This window comes from Terrapene carolina, unplaced genomic scaffold, assembly GCF_002925995.2.
Source record: "Terrapene carolina triunguis isolate 2854851 unplaced genomic scaffold, T_m_triunguis-2.0 Scaffold613, whole genome shotgun sequence".
In the NCBI taxonomy this organism is placed as follows: Eukaryota; Metazoa; Chordata; order Testudines; family Emydidae; genus Terrapene; species Terrapene triunguis.
In genome coordinates, this window is record NW_020664964.1 from 2,700,141 (window position 1) to 2,719,844 (window position 19,704).

At 41.6% G+C, this 19,704-nt stretch overlaps 1 protein-coding gene across 1 annotated transcript in view; it reads left to right on the forward strand.

Moving 5' to 3' along the window:
• Positions 1-19,704, forward strand: part of ANKS6 (ankyrin repeat and sterile alpha motif domain containing 6) — a 79,750-nt gene that overhangs the window by 31,353 nt on the left and 28,693 nt on the right. Inside the window, exons 11-13 of the mRNA XM_029913364.1 lie at positions 2,010-2,182; positions 11,091-11,280; positions 13,573-13,689. Coding sequence (XP_029769224.1) covers positions 2,010-2,182; positions 11,091-11,280; positions 13,573-13,689 — 480 coding nt within the window. The remainder of the gene's footprint in view (positions 1-2,009; positions 2,183-11,090; positions 11,281-13,572; positions 13,690-19,704) is intronic.

A 19,704-nucleotide genomic window follows, 5' to 3' on the forward strand; every position in this document is an offset into this window, starting at 1 on the left:
TGAAAGTGAGCAAGCCCACTGGGAAGGAAGAAGCATCCTATCAAGAGCTTCATGCTGTCAGTAGGGGGAGAGATTCAAGAAGAGTAGCAGCTGATTAGGGAAACTCTCCAGGATCTGGTGTATATATCAAGGCTGACATGATTCCCTGTGAAGGAGACAGAAACAAAATCTGTGAGAGGCTTGGCTGAAGAGACCTGAGCAAGAACTGGCCAGAGACAGGCATTGTAGGGGACAGGACGATAATGGAGAATGGCAGTCTTGGGTTTGGAGCATATTGCTGCTCATGGTATAGGGGCCTGTAGTAAATGGAGGGCACAAGACACCGCCTAGAAAGGTCATGTGCAAGCTCCTGCATTGAGGAGAAAAAGGACTGTTAAGCCTGAAGTATTGCAAAGTCTGACTGATCCCTGCAATGGAGATTATTGTCAGCTCTTGATAGAAGGGGAGAAGGAGGTCCCCTGTGTCAAAGGGTGAAGGACTACATAGCTGGCGAGGGGGAAAGGACTGCTGAAGCCTGACACACCTATTTTTGTGTGTTTGGACTTATTTACCCTGGAAGGAGAGAATTTTTACTTTGACTGTTGGGCCAGAGAACCAGATCATCTTATTAATCCAGGAAGACAGTCTCCAGTGGAGGAAATGAGGCAGCAGGCACACACCTGACACCGGAGAGAGAAACACAACCCCAGTATGCCCCAGTGCTGACTGGGACCTTTTGGCACTACAAGTAATAGTAAGACCAGCATGACTACTAGTGTGTCACTAAACACTTCAGCCTTGCTCTCCTCAACCCAGGCAGCATTTTCAAAGATGGTTATAATGCTTGACATCCTTTGTCCAGAGGGCAAACCCATCTCTGTTAGCAGTACATAAACCTGGAATTAGTACCTGGATCCTGTTGTCCTTTAGAGTTCAGTGAAATGTATAATTAGAAAAAAGTTTGAGTTTGGATAAAAATAATTGAAAAATGTTAAATTTCATTGGTCAGGCATCCCCCTCTTCTCCTTTCCTGCTGGAATTACAAAACAGCTAGCGAAAGCTGGAGACAAAGAGTAATGGAAGGATACACGTAGGCTGACCCCCCACATCCAGCCTTTTAGTCTTTTCTTTGCCGCTTTCCTGGAAGCCTGGAGAGCAGCTCTCAGCCTTCTGTCTCCAGCACTTTAGATAGTCTTTGCTGGCTTTATCTTTCCCCTCATTTGTCAGCCTTTCAGTTATTTTCCCTCTCCTGGTGTCTGTTCACTTGCACTGGTGGCAAAACAGGCTACTGCCACGGTCTTGATACTTCCCAAAGGTGGTGGCTGCTTCCCCATATGTTTTGCTTCTGCTACACCTGATACGCTAAGGGCTATTGCAAGATTTGGGGACCAGTAGATTAATAGGTGGACAGGTGAACAGTTTCAGATAATAATGCTTACCATTTATATTGTGCTTCATGCATTCAAAGCACTGTACAGAGATTAATAGATAAATGAGGTGGTGGATAAGTATTATTGTCCTCATTTTACAGATGGGGAAACTGAGACAGAAGGTTGAAGTTAATTGCCCAAGGCCACTCAGTGAATCAGTAGCAGAGCCAAGATTAGAATTTAGGAACATCTATACTCATTTATCAAGTCTATGCTGCCTTCAAAGTATCTGCAACTCTCTTTCCCACTCCCCGGCAGCGGTGGGAAATTCTTGCACTGAGACCAGGGATTTAGTGGATTTTCCCATTCTTGCTTGTTTGCTTCTACTTTCCTGCCCCCCACAGGCCAATCCAAGAAAGACATGAGGTCTTCCTGGGAGCCTAACTCTTCCCCCGGAAGAAACAGTAACTCCTACAAGGACTACCAGCACTGCTGTGGAGAGATTTTTGTCCATGCACTGAGGTTTTTTGGAGGGTGTAGGGTGGCAGAGGAGTTGGGCTAGGGACTAATCTGGTTTTTTTTAAATTATATCAATTTATTTAATATGTTGCTTATTTGGACCTAACTTTTTTTTTTTTTTAATTTATGGTTCCTCCTCAGGTGGCAGTGCAGATAGTGTTTTGTCTCAAATTGCTGCTCAAAGGAAAAAAGCAGCAGGCTTACCTGAACAGAAACCCAGCCAGCAATATAGCTCAATCCACACAGCTGCTTCATCCACGCTTCCTGAACTGCAGCAGTATACTCAGATAGCTGGCAATGGACATATTGCAAAGGTATATATATGAGTTTTAAGCTTTCCTGTTGCTAAAATAGCTAACACTTAACAAAGCAGTGAATGAAATACGCCTTAGTCATGTGTGGTAGGAAACACAATTACACAACATATAATGGACTAAAATGTGTGAATGTCCGACACGCTGGTAGAAACGTGTCATTTCCACCAAACTTTCCCTTAGTAACAAATCTGTGCAAAGGCAGGCAAAAATAAAGGGAAGTTTTTATTTATTTTCTGCTTGGTTCATTTTAAATAAATGTAATCACAGCCCAGACTTTAATACATTTCCTGAAAATAACCCTGTCAGCCTGACACGTGCCTGCTTGAATATGCACGAAAGGGGGTTAGGAGGCAGCATTTTCCTGGAAATTTAAAAATAAATAAATAGCAACGTTGACATCCTTTCTCTGTAACAAAGACAGTAACACAAGATGGGATATGCAGCTGTAGTGAAGTATATGCCCTTTCCAAGAATTAAGGCTCCAATTTGGCAAAATACTTAAGCATATGCTTAACTTTAATTTTGAAGCCAGTGGGACTTAAGAACATGTGTGAGTGATCTCCTGAACTGAAGCCAGAGAAAAAAGCTGGTGTAATAAGCAAGAGATAACCCAAACATTTTTCTAGGGAAGCAGAGTGATATAATTTTAAGCTTTAGCTTCATGAAGAAATTTATTTGTAAGCACTTGGAAAATGACCAGCTGAAGCTCAAGGTTCATAAACAGCTAATTGTGGCAGACAATTCTGATGATCTTTTGCAATACTATCACGAGTCAGAGCCCCAATTCAGCAAGCTACTTAAGCACATACCAAAATTTAAACACATCAGTGGGACTGCTGATATACCTTACTGAACAGGGACCTTGGTGAAAAGAGGGAATTCAGATTAAACCCTATTATGTCCGGTGATCTTGTTATAATTGTTTCACATTGCTTTTACTTTAGTGACTTCAAGACAGTTTTTCTTAATTTACAACAGTGTGTGATCAGGATCAGGCCCAGTATTCAGATTTTGGTAAAGTTTTTGATGTGGTCCTGCCTGAGAATCTAATTGAAAAGTTAGAATATTTTTTTGCAATAAATACTGGGGAATGGATGCAAATTGACTGATAGACCATTCGCGCAGAGAGAGAGAGAGAGAGAGAATATGCACGTCATTTTGCAGGGATTACTTTAGCACTCAGTATTGTATTAATATTATTATAATTGATCTAGAGCAAGGTTTCTCAACTTCTCCTCTGCTACCCCCAAACCACTAATTTTTTTTCTTCTGTGATTGTATAAATGAGAATCTTTTATGCAGTTTCAGCTAAAAAGGCCAAAAAAGCTGTAATAGGAACAGGACTGCATTTGTGATTTGTGTAACTGGAATAATATCTGTAACATTGTCTGGCAATCGTATGTCTCATAGTTCTCTGAGAGTGTGTCAATTAGGATCCCAATGTAGGTGTACATGTGGCTCATGCACAAGTCTGTTGAATAGCAGTGTCCATCGAGGCCATGCATGCGTCCTGTGCCTCCTTGTGCTTTTGTGCAAGGGCATAAAGGATGGAGCTGCCACAACCTTCCCTCAGTTCCCTCTTGGTAGCAAGCAAGGAATCCTGTGAGTGTCTGACCCACTACCCTGTTTAGAGCTTTATAACCTTTGTTTTATTCTCAAATCTACCATGAGAAGAACACTGTCCTCCCCCTTAACCTAGGGTCCTACCAAATTCATGGCTGTGAAAAACGTGTCACGGACTGTGAAATCTAGTCTCCCCCGTGAAATCTGGTCCTTTGGGTACTTTTACCCTATACTGTTCAGATTTCATGGGGGGGGAGACGAGCGTTTCTCAAACTGGGGTTTGCGACCCCAAAGGAGGTTGTGGGGGGAGGAGGGGATTGCAAGTTTACTGTACGGGAGTCGCCATATTGCCACCATTACTTCTGCACTGCCTTCAGATCTGGGTGGCCAGAGAACAGCAGCTGCTGGCCAGGCACCCAGCTCTGAAGGCAGTGCCCCGCCAGAAGCAGTGAAGAAGTAAGGGTGGCAATACCATACCATGCCACCCTTCTGTGCCACTGCCTTCACAGCTGGGTGGCTGGAGAGTGACTGCTGCTAGCCAATGGCCCAGCTCTGAAGGCAGCAGCACAGAAGTAAGGATGGCAATACTATACCATGCTATCCTTACTTCTGCGCTGCTGCTGGCAATGGTGCTGCCTTCAGAGCTGGGCTCCTGGCCAGCAGCCCACCGCTCTCCGGTGGCCCAGCTCTGAAGGCAGCACCACCACCAGCTGTAAAGGTGGCAGTACTACGACCCCTCTACAATAACCTTGTGACCTTCCCACAACCTTATTTTGGGTTAGGACCCCCTACAGTTACAACAGTGAAATTTTAGATTTAAATATATGAAATCATGAAATTTACTATTTTTTAAAATCCTATGACCATGAAATTGACCAAAATTGTGAATTTGGTAGGGCCCTATCTATACTTGACTGCTATTGGCATTAAAAATAAATCTAAATTAATCCAACTACCTCCTTGTCCAGTGGGGTGAAGCATTTTGCGCCAACCACCTTCTGGACTCTAAACTGTTTGGATTCAAACATTGTCCATCCTACTATGGCCTCATCCCCCAGACTGATGGACACTCTTGATGCCTCTTAAGCCTGGCACTGATGCTTGGTTTGCTGGTCTGTCTCCTCGAGGACCCGTAAGTCAAGGGACGTTGGACTTCTCCAAAAGTTATAGCTTGAGACAAAGAGGGTCCCTTTGGATCCGGAGGCAGTAACTGCAAAGCCAGAACTGAAGAAGTCACCTGGTGCCCCCTCAAGCAGGCACCATGCTCTCGGATCCAGTAGTGAGAAGAAGACATCCAAGAAGGTGCTGAGAACACTGTCACTGGCTACCTCTGCCAATGGCCTCAGTTCCACCAACCTTCGTACCAGCAGTCTCAACACTGGCAGCCTTGGCATCAACCCTGGTACCAGTGGATCCAGCACCTAAGCTCCCCACACTTCAGCCCGTATCACCCAAGAGACAAGCCAGTACGTAATATAAAGATTGCTCCAAACATCAGGCTGGTTCTTCCAGAAGGAAGCATCCCAAACAAAACTACTCAAAGTATTTTACCACTCTCAGGCCTGGTCCACACTAACCCCCCACTTCGAACTAAGGTACGCAAATTCAGCTACGTTAATAACGTAGCTGAATTCGAAGTACCTTAGTTCGAACTTACCGCAGGTCCAGACGTGGCAGGCAGGCTCCCCCGTCGATGCCGCGTACTCCTCTCGCTGAGCTGGAGTACCAGCGTCGACGGCGAGCACTTCCAGGATCGATCCCAGAAGATCGATTGCTTACGGCCGGACCAGGAAGTAAGTGTAGACCTGCCCTCAGGGCAGGGGATGCAGGCCAGACCACGAGTGCTGTGCAGGAGTGATGACACTGAAGATGACTTTGGTACCAGTGACCAAGCCAATCACAGCCTCAAGATTCATGACACTGGAGGAATCAACATCACCTCCCGAGGCCTGCTGCACATTGAGACCCTGGTGACACAAACATCATCGGTACTGGGGCTGTACTTCCCACAACCCCACCGTTTGAGGAGTTATATTCCTCATTCCCTTTGTCAAGATATTCATTTTTGCCAGCGTCAAATATGGAATCAGGAAGTGACCCCAGAAGGAGACCAGAGGTTAAGGCTCTGCCTCAAGCCAGATGTGAATGGCAGTAGACTGGCCAACTGCAGCCGGACCAGTATCCATATAATATGCCACCCTGGCCATTTTGGTCTTACTGGGAACCATTGTCAGACATGTCCTGGAGGAGATCCCCTTTCCACCCTTCAAAAAAGTGAAGGAGTTCTCACTCACTAGTAAAAAGAACAGGAGTACTTGTGGCACCTTAGAGACTAACAAATTTATTAGAGCATAAGCTTTCGTGGGCTACAGCCCACTTCTTCGTATGCATATAGAATGGAACATATATTGAGGAGATATATATACACACATACAGAGAGCATGAACAGGTGGGAGTTGTCTTACCAACTCTGAGAGGCCAATTAAGTAAGAGAAAAAAAACTTTTGAAGTGATAATCAAGATAGCCCACTACAAACTGTCTGTACTGGGCTATCTTGATTATCACTTCAAAAGTTTTTTTTGAAGTGTATCTTCCTGCCAGATCAGTGGTCATGGCCATAACCATTATATGGGCTTGAAGTGTCTAGTATCCCCAAAGAGGTCCAATCCACCATAGAGTATAGAGGGGATAGCGTTCTGGAGCTCTTCAGCAACCTCACTGATGAAGTGCGCCATTCACTTAAGGACTCAAGGGCCAAGCTAAGATCCCTTGGGATCTGTACCCCAGCTCCTACCACAAGCCCCATAAATACCAGCCCCAACAGAGGCAGTGAACGCTGACTTACTCTCAAGAGTGACAGCATCCATCATTCCATCCCTTAAGGCTAAGGACTGGTTTGTGACTTTTGACTTACAGGACATATATGTCCACGTAGACGTCCATCCGGCCCACAGGATGCACCTCAGAGTTACTGCCACCAGAGTCATTTGACTTTTCACAGGGACAAGATGAAACCACATTCTAGGTTTGTCTCCACAGTGGTCTTTGATTGAGGTGGGATTCTGTACATTGATTTACCTGTTTTCTTCCTGAAACCTCACTGTACACTGGGAGAGAACAACTTATACACTCTGGATGTTTTCAGAGCCTTACTCTATTACATCAATGGGACCATGCTGTTCAGATGCTTCCCCGGTTATTTCTGGTATAGCGAGGCATCTCCTTCACTCATCGTTCTCAGCATTTCCCCTCTGCCCATGGGGGGACCTGGTGTAAATCAGTCCCACTTCAGAGAGTTTTTATTCCTCATGGGGGTTGTTATTTTCTGATACTTACAAGTTGGGCCTCAGGGCAGGCCCAAGCAGTACTCTTCAGCCAAACAAAAAAACCAAATTCATAACACAAAAAGGGAATACCTTTCCCTGCTCCCTCTCTAGGCTGTTGCCTTGTTATACTGGCTTCTGGGTGTTAGTTGTTCCCCACACAGCAGTTAGCTTGGTTGCTGCCCCTACAGGGAGGAGAGCAGCCTTCTACCCAGGAGAAGCCTTTTCTCCCTGCTGCTACTACCCTTGCTGCAGCTTGTCTCTCCTCTTTCTCTCTCACAAGAAAGAGGGGATTTTAAATGTCACAGGCAGCCATTCATTGGACTCAGGTGTCCCTAGCTGACCTGAGCTATTCTCTTTTCAGCTCATAGGGAAAAGGGCCTTTACCATTCTATCGCTGATACACCTGCCTTCCACCACTCTCTCCTAGCTGCCCGGCCTGACTTTGTCACACTGGGGATAGACGGCCATTCCATAAGTCAGACCATCTCATCACAAAGAATATCTATGTTGATAATACAGAGCATCTCGCTTTGTTACCAGCGGGTTGTCTAGACCTATTGAATGTGAATGGTCACTCCACCAGAGCTCAATCAACATCCTCCACCTGCTTCTGAAATGTATTGCTATCTGAAATCTGCAAGGCAGTGATGTAGAGTAACCCACTGACCTTGTTGAACATTATGCATTGGACTTAGATGCTAGGTCATTTGCTAAGTTTGGGGGAGCAGTACTGACGTTACTATTTGATTAATGAAGCTGAAACTCCTCAGTCCCACCATCTGACAAGGATACTGCTTGCCAGCCATTTACAGTGTGATCCTCACTGATACACTGGAATAATAAAGAACGGTACTTTACCCTATAGTAACTGTAGTTCTTTGAGAGTTGTTGGAATTGTGGGATCCACAACTCCCCTCTTTTGAAGCCCTCAGCAAACACGGGCTTTGAATTGCAAGGAGGAAACTCAGGGAAGGTTGCGGCCGCGCCACCATATGTTCCCTCACATGGGAGAACGAGGAGACACAGATCCCATGCGTGGCCCCAACTGACACTGCTACTCAAAAGATTCCCCTGTAGCACACATTAAGTGCATTTGCCCCTACTGTCAGAGTCAATATCTTGAAGAACCTCAGCTACTTAGGGTAAGTAACCATTCTAGATTGGAAAAAAAAGGCTCTGACAGTTTTACATATTATAAAAACGAAGTTAGTCTATATCTGTCACAGAACCACTCATGGCCCAACTTGAGGGTCACAGCCCCAAACCTGAGAATGACTAGTCTAGGAGGTGTAGTGATTTTACATTGATAAAATTTGCAGGCAGTATCAAACTAGAAGAGATTAGAAAAGCCACACAGAAAGGAAAGCAATTGAAGAATAACCTTCTCTAAGGATTAGAGAACTGGGCATAAATCACTGAGAATGTAATTAATTACGATAAATGCAGACAATGCACTTGAAGAAAAAAAACCTCTGAAGAACAAAATGACAGATAATAGGATAGAATGACAGAGAGGGATTTGGGGATTCAATATGAGACAAAAAATTAGACATGGGCTTGCAGCTGCTGCAAAAAAAGCAAATATCTTATTAGACTGTGTAAGTCATGGGTGTTTGACATGCAGGACTAAGGAGGTAATAATATTAGTAATATTAATAAATAATAATACCACTTCCAAAGCCCCAGGGAGCAAATTTGTCCCTGCATAAATTCCAAGATCTGCTGGCTGGCTCAGCTAGGGTGGCCTAAGAGCTTCACTAACTTGCAGCCCTATAGCAATGACCCATATGAACTTCTGCAAAGATACAGAATCTCTAGGATAAAAAAAACACACACCCAGCCATGGCCCCCATGCTTCCTCCCTCCTCCTCCCCCAGAATGCATGTGTCTTCTGTGGAGGTGACCCAGAAGTGGCAAAAACCAGTTTTCCACCAGGTGTATAGGCCCCCTGTACCAGGAGTGTTCTTAAGTGTCTTACGTGTGCCTTATAGCCCCTTTGCATCAGTCTAACTAGCATAAAGGGGCCTTAAGACAGCTACGAATCTAGGACCCCAGAGGAAAGTCATCAGGACCCCTTGGGCCCATATATAATGCAAACTTTAAAGTAGATGGTGCATGGCTTCGGAGTAATTTATAAGATGAGATGTAATGGCTCTATTTGGCATGGTCTGTTCAGAAACATGAATGCTCACATTTATCATCCATGCCATTTTTCCATTTCCATGCTGTCATCTATTTAATAAATATATGTGAAATGAATATATACAGAACAGTTTGTCACTTGCCCATGTGTTATATAATCATATAAATACTAAGGAGGTAGTGAAAACCTTCACACATCATGGTTCCAGTTCAGCAAAGCACTTAAACACATCTCTAACTTCTAAGCTTTTGCTGAAGTCCTATTGATGGTGTGACCGTGGTTCCAGGGGAGCCAACTAGGGTCACTCAGTTAGGGTGAACTGCAAAGAATGGGGCAGACAATCACCAAAGCTGGTGGATATTCCAAGACTTAGATTTACCAAGCCAGCACAAAACAGCTTCTATAATACCTCACTGGTTACCCAGAAGCCAACAACACAGTTCCCTTAAAACAACCCAGTCTTAGTCCTCCACCCAGAAACACAAGTCAAATATGATGAGCATTATGCAAAATCTTATTCATCTTATAAGAAAGTTCTACCGATCCCAAAGGATCGGACACATTTCCTCCCAGGTTAATGAATATTTCAGATCTTACCCAAATACACGCTTACGGCCAATTCTTATTAACTAAACTAAAATTTATTAAAAAAAGAGAGAGTATTGATTAAAAGATCAATATAATACAGACATGAGTACAGTTCTTGAGATTAGATTCATAGGAGAGATGGTGAGCTTTGTAGTTGCAAAGAGTTCTTTCAGAAATAGCCCATAGGTTAGCCAATGTCCATTTTCAGGGTGATCCAGATGAGACTGGAGATCTCAATCTTACGACTTAAGCTTCCCCTGCATGAAGCATCAAGCAGATCTGAGATAAAAAGGATTGGGACCCAAGGCATCTTTATACAGTTTCAGGCCTTCTTGTGATAGCTCGGAGTCCTTCGGCGAACAATAGGCAATTATGGGGACTTTTGAATAGATCTATTTCCTAAGCATTGCCGGTAATTATCCACATAGATTAACGTAAGGCAATTTATCCATTAGGCAGTCTATCACAAACATTAAAGAGACATATAAACAATGACATCATTTCATCCGAATTTAATCTAAATGTTAATATTCCCTTTTGATCTTTGAATCAACAGCTATAGTGACAGACAAGAAGTGTCTGTTTACATCGCTAGCATTAAAAAAGAGATGAGCATATACATACAATTAGTATCACCTCTAATTTCTAACAATACAGGTTTGCATTTCAAAGTTCTAGTCTATCTACCATGGAGTGGTCCTAATTACCATTTACATACTGATCTAACATCTCGCTTATGGTTGACTCTGGGTCAATTATCCTGCAGGAAGTTTAACCCTTTCTGGCCATACATCACACTTTATATAAGATTTGTTGCAATTGTATAACAGTGATAGCAACAATGATTTGCATGGTCAGATTTTAATTAGATAACGTCACAGATGGTCAATCAGATGAGCTTAAGTACGTTATTGAATCAGGGCCTAAATTATGTTTTTAAATCAGTAGTGTTTTAGTTAAATCTGTGAATGAAAAAGTTGTATCCAAAGTTAAGATAATGTTATCCTTTATAAACAGTTATTTAAATGAACATTTACACCTCTTTTTGTTTGGAGTGGGGAATTATTGCTTTATTCCAGTCCTGAGAGATTAACAAATATCCATTCCTTTTGGGGTGAAATTTTCAGTTGGTATGAATCAGTGCAGCTCCATTGACTTCAATGGGACATAAGCACAATCTTAAAGATCTGTTTAAGTGCTTTGCTGAATTGGGGCCTTAATTATAATGATTAATTGTATGGTAGTTTTAGTTAACAAAAACATTTCTATTGTTAACTGTAGCAGAAACTGGAGATGAACAAAAGACCTCCATCTGGGACCTCATCTACATCTAAAAGCACATCACCAACTCTCACACCATCCCCATCTCCATCCCCATCCCCTAAGGTTCACAATGCGGAGTCCTCTCTCTCTTCCTCTCACAGACAAGCCAAGAGCAATGGTGGCTCCAGTAGTGGAACTATTACTGATGAAGGTGAGTAGATCACTATAGTCAAGAGAACAAAGTTTTAGAAGCCATAATGATACTGGTTTTGTGTATGAGGGAAAAAAATGAGTCTTGTTTCCTTTTTAGAAATTTAAAAATATTCTGTTTCTAGGCGTTTGAGATTGGCAGCTCCTTAACTCTTCAACTGCTCCAGCCCTCAAAGCCATTGAGTCCCATCCACATGGAGTGGTTTCTTCGGTGTGTGACGGGCAGGGTCAATCATGTAGCAGAGCTGCTCTGCCCCACATCCTCTACTGTGAATCCTCTTTTCTACACTTCGCACAGTGTAATTTGAGAGTAACAAGTGCCCTTTTGATTATGTTCCAAATGGAACTGAAATTGACATGGTTCTTTTTATTTAACAAATTCATTTAAACACTACATTATGTTATGACATTTTGGATTGATGATGTCAGCAGGTACTAATAATCTTTAATTGTAGCAGTGCATTATATTTATTTTATTGATTTATTATTCTTTGAGAGAGTGAGGGGTTTTAAAGAATTGTTTAAAATGTTTAGGACTTTCCTAGATAGATTACAACTTTTTAACTTGAAATTTTGGCCCTAAGCTACTGTCCTGATAAAAATTACCCTGTTACGCTATTGAAAATAGAAAATAGTTGATTTTGATATTTCTGGAAATTGGATTGTTAATGTATGAGTTCTCTTAGAATTTTAGATAAAACATCCCTAACTGTTTTATATCATTGCTGTTGATGCACTTTATTCATTTTGAGAAACTCAGGACTGATTCTACTTTCACCTATTCTGATTTTATGTTGGTGGTTTAAATAAATAAATAAATAAATTAATGGAGATATCCTATCTCCTAGAACTGGAAGGGACCTTGCAAGGTCATCGAGTCCAGCCCCCTGCCTTCACTAGCAGGACCAAGTACTGATTTTGCCCCAGATCCCTAAGTGGCCCCCTCAAGGATTGAACTCACAACCCTGGGTTTAGCAGGCCACTGCTCAAACCACTGAGCTATCCCTCCCCCTCCCTTTAATTCCATTTACTTTAGTGGAGTGACTTCCAATTTATATTAGCGTAAAGGGGAGCAGAATTTGCCTCGCTAACTGTTCTTGTACTGCAGACTGGCTGTTATAGAGAGGACCTACTAACGCCCAGTCGAAAAGGGACCCTGGTGGCTCTGGTCAGTACCACTGACTGGACTGTTAAAAGTGTGGTTTTCGGTGCAGCGGGGCTAAGGCAGGCTCTCTGCCTGCCTTGGCTCTGTGTGGCTCCCGGAAGCGGTGACATGTCCTCTGGCTCCTAGGCACAGGGGTGGCCAGGAAGGCTCCGCGCGCAGCCCCTGCCCTGAGTGCTGGCTCCGCAGCTCCCATTGCCCGGGAACCGCGGCCAATGGGAGCTGTGGGGGCAGCGCCTGCAGGCGAGGGAAGGGCCCCCACCCCTGCCCTGAGCCCCTCCCTACACTCTGAATCCGTTGGACTCATCCCAGAGCCCCCTCCTGCATCTCAAGCCCACTGCCCCAGCCCGGAGCCCCCTTCCGCACTCCGAACCCCTCAGCCCTGCCCGGAGCCATCTCCTGCACCCTCGGCCGGAGCCTTCACCCCTTCCCATATCTCTACCCCAACCCGGTGAAAATGAGCGAGTAAGCAAGAGTGGGGGAAAGTGAGCAACGGAGGAAGGGGGGAATGGAGTGAGTGGTGGCTGGGCCTCGGAGTAGGGACGGGGCTGGGTCTGGGTCTCGGGGTAAGGGGCGGGGCAAGAGTGTTCGGTTTTCTGCAATCAGCAAGTTGGCAACCCTGTCCTGTAATGGACCTCGACCACTTTCTGAACACTGACTGACAGGTTAACCACATCCATGAAGGCCTTAGAACCAGCTGAAACTCTTCAAATCTGGCATCTAAACTGCTCCCCTTACAAAAACCGGGAACTGTGTCACAATCTCAGACTTGATGCTTCTGTGCTATAGTAACATATGTTCACAGAAGCTCTACTCTGAGCTTGAGGATTAAGGCTCTCTGGCTACACCAGTAGTGCTGTGGCACTGTAAGCTTCCTCACCTCCAGTGACATCAGGGTTCAGAGACCCTATGGCAGTGCCAGAGCCGCAGTGCTGAGCTTACTCAGTGGTAGTGCACACACACTTAGAAGCCTTATGATAAGCAAAATTAATAAATTCAAAGGACTTGTTACAATATTTAAGATTTTCTTTATTTCAGACAAAAGAAAATTAGGTAGTTGATTTGCACATATTCTTATAATATAGTTATTGTGAGCATAGTGCTTAAACGATTTGTGTGGTTTCTTTTTAGGCAACCAGTTGGGGGACCACCAAAAACTTGGCCATAGTTTGAGAACCTCTGACATAGAGAATCATGAAAGAAGAAACCATGTGAGAGTAAAAGGAGTTTGTGAAAACTTGGAGAAAGGTAATCTCTCTCATGCAGAATGTCATTGAGAGGGGGCTTTAAATCTGAGCACAGTAGAAGTATTAGTAGATAGATCCCTCAGAGCCCTCTTTCCCTCCAGTGACATAATTGATAAAATTATACATTATTATCGACAAAAAAGTTCTGATGAAAAAGGGCTAGAGAGCACAATATCGTCGGTGAAACCCCAAAATCCAGATATTTCAGGATTTATCACCTATTACACTGAGATTGTTCAGAGAAATGAGAGAACTAGTTAAGGAACTGAGGAAAAAAGGGATATAAGGTACAAATGGGGGTTCCTAATTAACCTTATCTTCTCCTATAAGAATAAAACCTTTAGATTTTACTGCTGACCAGTGTGAGTAAGCGTTCACAATCTGACCCTTTGCTTTTAAAGATCTAAGGATGTCTACACTAGACTTTACCTTGGGGATCAGCCTACGGTATAGAACAAAACATTTGTAGCATGGATCAAATGTGTGAGAAGTGTCCTCACCAGCTTTTAGAAATATGTCAAGTAAGTTGAATTAATTGGCAGTCAATTAACTTGAGGTAAAAGTGTCTAATGAAGACAAGCATTAAGATGAGGACTGCTACCTGAGTTGTCCACAACCTTGAAGCACCCCTCATTTGTAAACAAGGATGCTCCCAAGAGGGACTTAAAGGAGGAATCAGTCCTTCAAGATACCTTTTATTTTATTTTGAGTTTTTGTAAAACTGAGAGGGATTTCATAACTGCTAAGGCCCGAAGGTACCATTGTGATCATCTAGTCTGACCTCTTGTATAACAAAGGGCCATAGAACTTTCCCAAAATTATTCGTAGAGCATAGAAAAACATCCATCCTAGATTTAAAAATTGTCAGTGATGGTGAATCCACTGTGACCCTTAGTAAAATGTTCCAGTGATTAATTACCCTCACTGTCAAAAATTTACACCTTATTTCCAGTCTGAATTTCTCTAGCTTCAACTTCCAGCCATTGGATCATGTTATACCTTTGTCTGCTAGATTGAAGAATCCATTATTAAATATTTGTTCCCCATGTAGATACTTGAGACTGTAATCAAATGACCCCCTTATCCTTGCCTTTGTTAAGTTAAATAGATTGAGCTCTTTGAGATATAGCTATAAGGCATGTTTTCTAATCCTTTAATCATTCCCGTGGCTCTTCTCTGAACCCTCTCCAATTTATCAACATCCTTCTTGAATTGTGAGCACCAGAACTGGACACTGTATTCCAACAGTGGTCGCATCATAGCTAAACACAGAAGTAAAATAACCTCTTTAGTCTTATTTGAGATTCCCATTTATGCCGCTCAGGATCTCATTAACTCTTTTGCCACAATGTTGTATTAGAAGCTCATGCTCAGTTGATTATACACGATGACTCACAAATCTTTTTCAGAATCACTGCTTCCCAGTATGGAGTTCCCCATCCTCTAAGTATGGCCTACATTCTTTGTTCCTAGATTAATACATTTACATTTGGCCATATTAACATGCATATTGTTTCCTTGTGCCCAGTTTACCAAGTGATCCAGATTGCTGTTTATCAGTGACCTGTCATCTTAATTATTTACCACTCCCCCAATTTTTGTGTCATCTGAAAACTTTATCACTGATGATTTTATGTTTTCTTCCAGGTTATTGACAAAAATGTTAAATAGCATAGGGCCAAGAACTCATCTCTGCAGGACCCCACTAGAAACACACCCACTTGATGATTTTTCTCTGTTTACAGTTAAATTTTGAGAGCTATCAGTTAGCCAGTTTTTAAACCATTTAATGTGGGCCTTGTTAAATTTATATCATTCAATTTTTTTCATCAAAATCTTGTTTGGGTACCAAGTCAAACGCCATACAGAAGTCTAAGTATATCATGTCAACACTGTTACCTTTATCAACCAAACTTGTAATCTCATCACAAAAAGATATCATTAGTTTGACAGGAACTATTTTCCATAAAGCCATTTTGATTTGTATTAATTACATTGTCCTCCTTTAATTCTTTATTAATTGAGTCCCATATCAGTTGCTCCTTTATCTTGCCCGAGATTGATATCAGGTTTACAAGTCTATGATTACCCAGGAAATCCCGTTTATTCATATTAAAAATTTGCACATTAGCTTTCTTCCAGTCTTCTGGAACTTCCCCAGTGCTCTAAGACTTTTTGAAAATCAATGTTAATGGTCCAACAAACTCCTGAGTCAGATCTTTTAAAACTCTTAGTTATCTGGACCTGCTAATTTAAAAATGTCTGACTTTAGTAGTTTTTGTTTAACATCCTCCAGAGATATTAGAGGAATATAAAGAATGTTATCATTACCATGTCATCTATTTTTTCCCCAAATACGGAACAGAAATCTTTATTGAAGATGTTTGACTTTTCTGCATTATTATTGATAATTCTACCATTTCCAGCTAGTAATTGACCAATACCATTGTCAGGTTTTTTTTTGTTTTGTTTCTAATATATTTAAAAAACTCCTTATTGTCCTTAATTCTGCTGGCCATATATTTCTCCTTGTGTCTCTTTGCTTCCCTTATCAGCTTTCTACAGTTCCTAATTCCTGATTTATATTCATTACTCTCAACTTCCCCTTTTAAGTTCTCTTTCGTGTGATTGTATTAATGGGGAAAAGAAAAAGATAGTTAAAAGTAGAAAAAGAAAATATAAAGAGAAGAACGTTTGTGAGAGGCTTGCAAGTGTCATTATTTTAAGTAAGTCCATAGGATTGCCAAGGGATATGTTTTTACAATAATATTATTATTATTGTGTAATTCCATAATTTACATTTTTGTAATTTTCAGTTTGGTTGCTTATTTTACTTTAGCTTCTCAAATTAAATTGTCTTTTTTGGTAGAATGGCAGAAAGAAAGTATAAATCAGGTGAGGAGATGAAACTACAGAAACAGCTAGGACAATATGTCCAGTCTAATATTAACAGAGATGACTTTTTGTAGAACTCTGTTGATATAGTTTAAATATTTAACTGATTGTGATAAAAGTTCAAAGTGTGTTTGAAAAAGATTTTTAACTATCAAGGCCTCCAAGTTTTAATTTCTCCAGATCTTGCAATGAAACCCAAGCCCACAGATTGAAATTCAGTAATCAGATTGTGTCATGTATCAAGGTCTTTGTCATGCAGGAGAAAGGGGAGCGTTGTTAGGAAGCCAGTTATGGCTTCTGTATTCTTAATCTGTCCCAGCCCTTCACTAATGGACCATATGCAAACTATGATTGACATAAATTGCACAAAGCAGCTCAAGCATTGCAAAGAGATCAGAACTTGAGCAGGGAATCTGGCCCCAAATATTTAAAAGCAGATCTGAATAAGATTAATGTACAAAAGGCAGCATTTTATGTAACAAAGCTGCATGTTATGAGAATAAGAAATATGTTTATCTTGACTTTGAAACTTGATATTTTTAATTTTCAAAGTGTCCTAAAACAACTTCAACGGAGGGTCAGTCGTTTGGAATTATTAATGACTGATTTTTCCAAAAATAAATATTTACTGTTTTTCTAAGAAGAACAAGCCCTTAACCACTCAAGTTATTGGAGTTTAGAAATTTATTCTTGATGTGTGGAAAATTGATACTGTTGGAGTTATGCAACATATCTCACTTGCAGCACCATGAGAGAGATTTATTTGTTTTTCTCCTGTCCAGCTGAGATATAATTCATTTATTTTTCTGAGGCTATTATAATATGTGTTCTATTTTTTCCCCATATTTTTGGCTAAAATACGTTAGGCCATTTCTTATGTCGTCTTTTAAAACTGAGACATAAAATAAGGAAAGGAAAATCTAAAAGACTTTGGTAAGAAAGTTCTTTGATGCTAAGGGATGCTTGAGGATTCTCTATACCCTGGTGAGTAAGTCACTCACCTGGGAGGTAGGAGATGTGGAGTCAACTTGCTCATCTGAGTCAGGCAGAGAGAAGATTTGAATCACATTTCCTGCACCTCCCAAGAGAGTGACTTAATCATCATGCTGTAGAATCACTGCGTCTGTGACTCTGACCCAGTGAATAATTTTGTCTTTATACAAAGTGGAACAGCTTCAGAAGGAGAGATTGAAAGCAATCCTCCCCAGAATAGCCTATAACCTGGTGGTTAGGCTACTCATCTGGGAGGAGGGAGATCTGAGTTTAGAAGTCATTCTGCAGAGTGGGAATTCTAACATGGGTTTCCCACATCCCAGGCAAGTACTTTAACCATGGGGCTAAAGATTATTGTGGATAGACAGACACACACATACACAGTTTTCTGAAGCTGACCAGACCTTTTCCGATTTGCTGACAAATACCAAAAACATTTTTTGAACAATATTGAATATTCAAGAACATAAGTACCGCAATTCTGGGCCAGACCAATGGTCCATCTTGCCTACTATCCTACTTCTCACAGTGATCAGTACCAGAGTTTCAGGGGAATGTACTGAACAGGACAGTGGGAATAATCCAACCCATGTTCCTCTTCCAGCTTTGGGTAGTCAGAGGTTTAGGGTTGCCTGATCATGGGGAGGCATCCCGGATCATCTTGATAATAGCCATGTATGGACCTATCCTCCATGAACTTATCTAGTTCTTTTTTGAGCCCAGTTATACTTTTTGGCCATCACAACATCCCATGGCAATGCGTTCCACAGGTTAATTGTGTGTTGTGTGAAAAAGTACTTCCTCTTGTTTGTATTAAACTGCTGTCTATTAATTTCATTGGGTGATCCCTGATTTTTTGTATTGTGGAAAAGAGTAAATAACACTTCTCTATTAACTTTTTCCGTACCATTCATGATGTTAGACTTTGATCATATCCCATTTTAGTTGTCTCTTTTCTAAGCTGAACAGTCCTAGTCTTTTTAGTCTCTCCTCGTATGGAAGTTGTTCCATACCCTTTATCATCTTTGTTGCCCTTCTCTGAACCTTTTCCAGTCCCACTGTTTCCTTTTTGAGATGGAACAACTAGAACTGGACAAAGTGGTGTGGGTTCGCGATGGATTTATATAGTGACATTATGATATTTTCTTGCATTACTTTCTATCCCTTTTCTAATAGTTTCTAGTATTCTGTTAGCCCTTTTTACTGCTGCTGTGCATTAAGCTGAAGTTTTCAGTGATCTATCCACTGTGACTCCAAGATCTCTTTCTTGAGTGGTAACAGCTAATTTAGAACCCTTCATTATGCATGTGTAGTTGGGATTACCCCACTATTCTGAGTTTTTGGTTTTCTGGCCAAACCAAAAAATCTATTATTCTCCCAGTCCTAGGTGGACATAAGATTTCTCATATTCGGTAGCCCTCAACAATAATAAAAAACAACAACTGTGACTCTGATATATGAGTATTACATAGATTTTTTTTTTTTAAACAATCGTCTTTGAGATGATTGTTACATGGGAAATGCTCTTTCTGTCATAACATAATTTGAATAGTTATGGAGTCATTGTTAGACTCAATGGTTGATTGATTAAATTATTAGCAATATATAATCAGACGTAGCATACTATTCACTTGAATGCATTATTTGTTTGTGTATTAAAATTAATGGTAACAGTCTTAATAATATAGTAAAATAATGAAAGGCAATAACTGAAATTAAGAAAATGCAACTTCATATTACCCTTATACAATCAATGCACTTTAAATTGGGAGAAGTTGATTCTTTAGAGGCTGCTTCATTTTGGTATACATAGTTGGTATCAGTACCTATAAAACTGTTGCTATTTTTCTTCTTCGAGTGATTGCTCATGTGCATTCTACAATAGGTGTGTGTGCTCACCACGTGCAACGTGCAACGGTGCCGGAAGTTTTTCCCTTAGCAGTACCCGTAGGGGAGCGCCCCTAGTGACCCCTGGAGTGGCGCCTCTATGGCACAGTATAAGGGGTGCTGCGCGCTCCCCCCACCCTCCGTTCCTTCTTGCCAACAGTGAAGGTGCATCGGAACTGCTCTGCTCCAGCTTGGCTGCAGCTTCCCTCTTGGACTCTGTTAGTTCATAGTTAGTAGTACC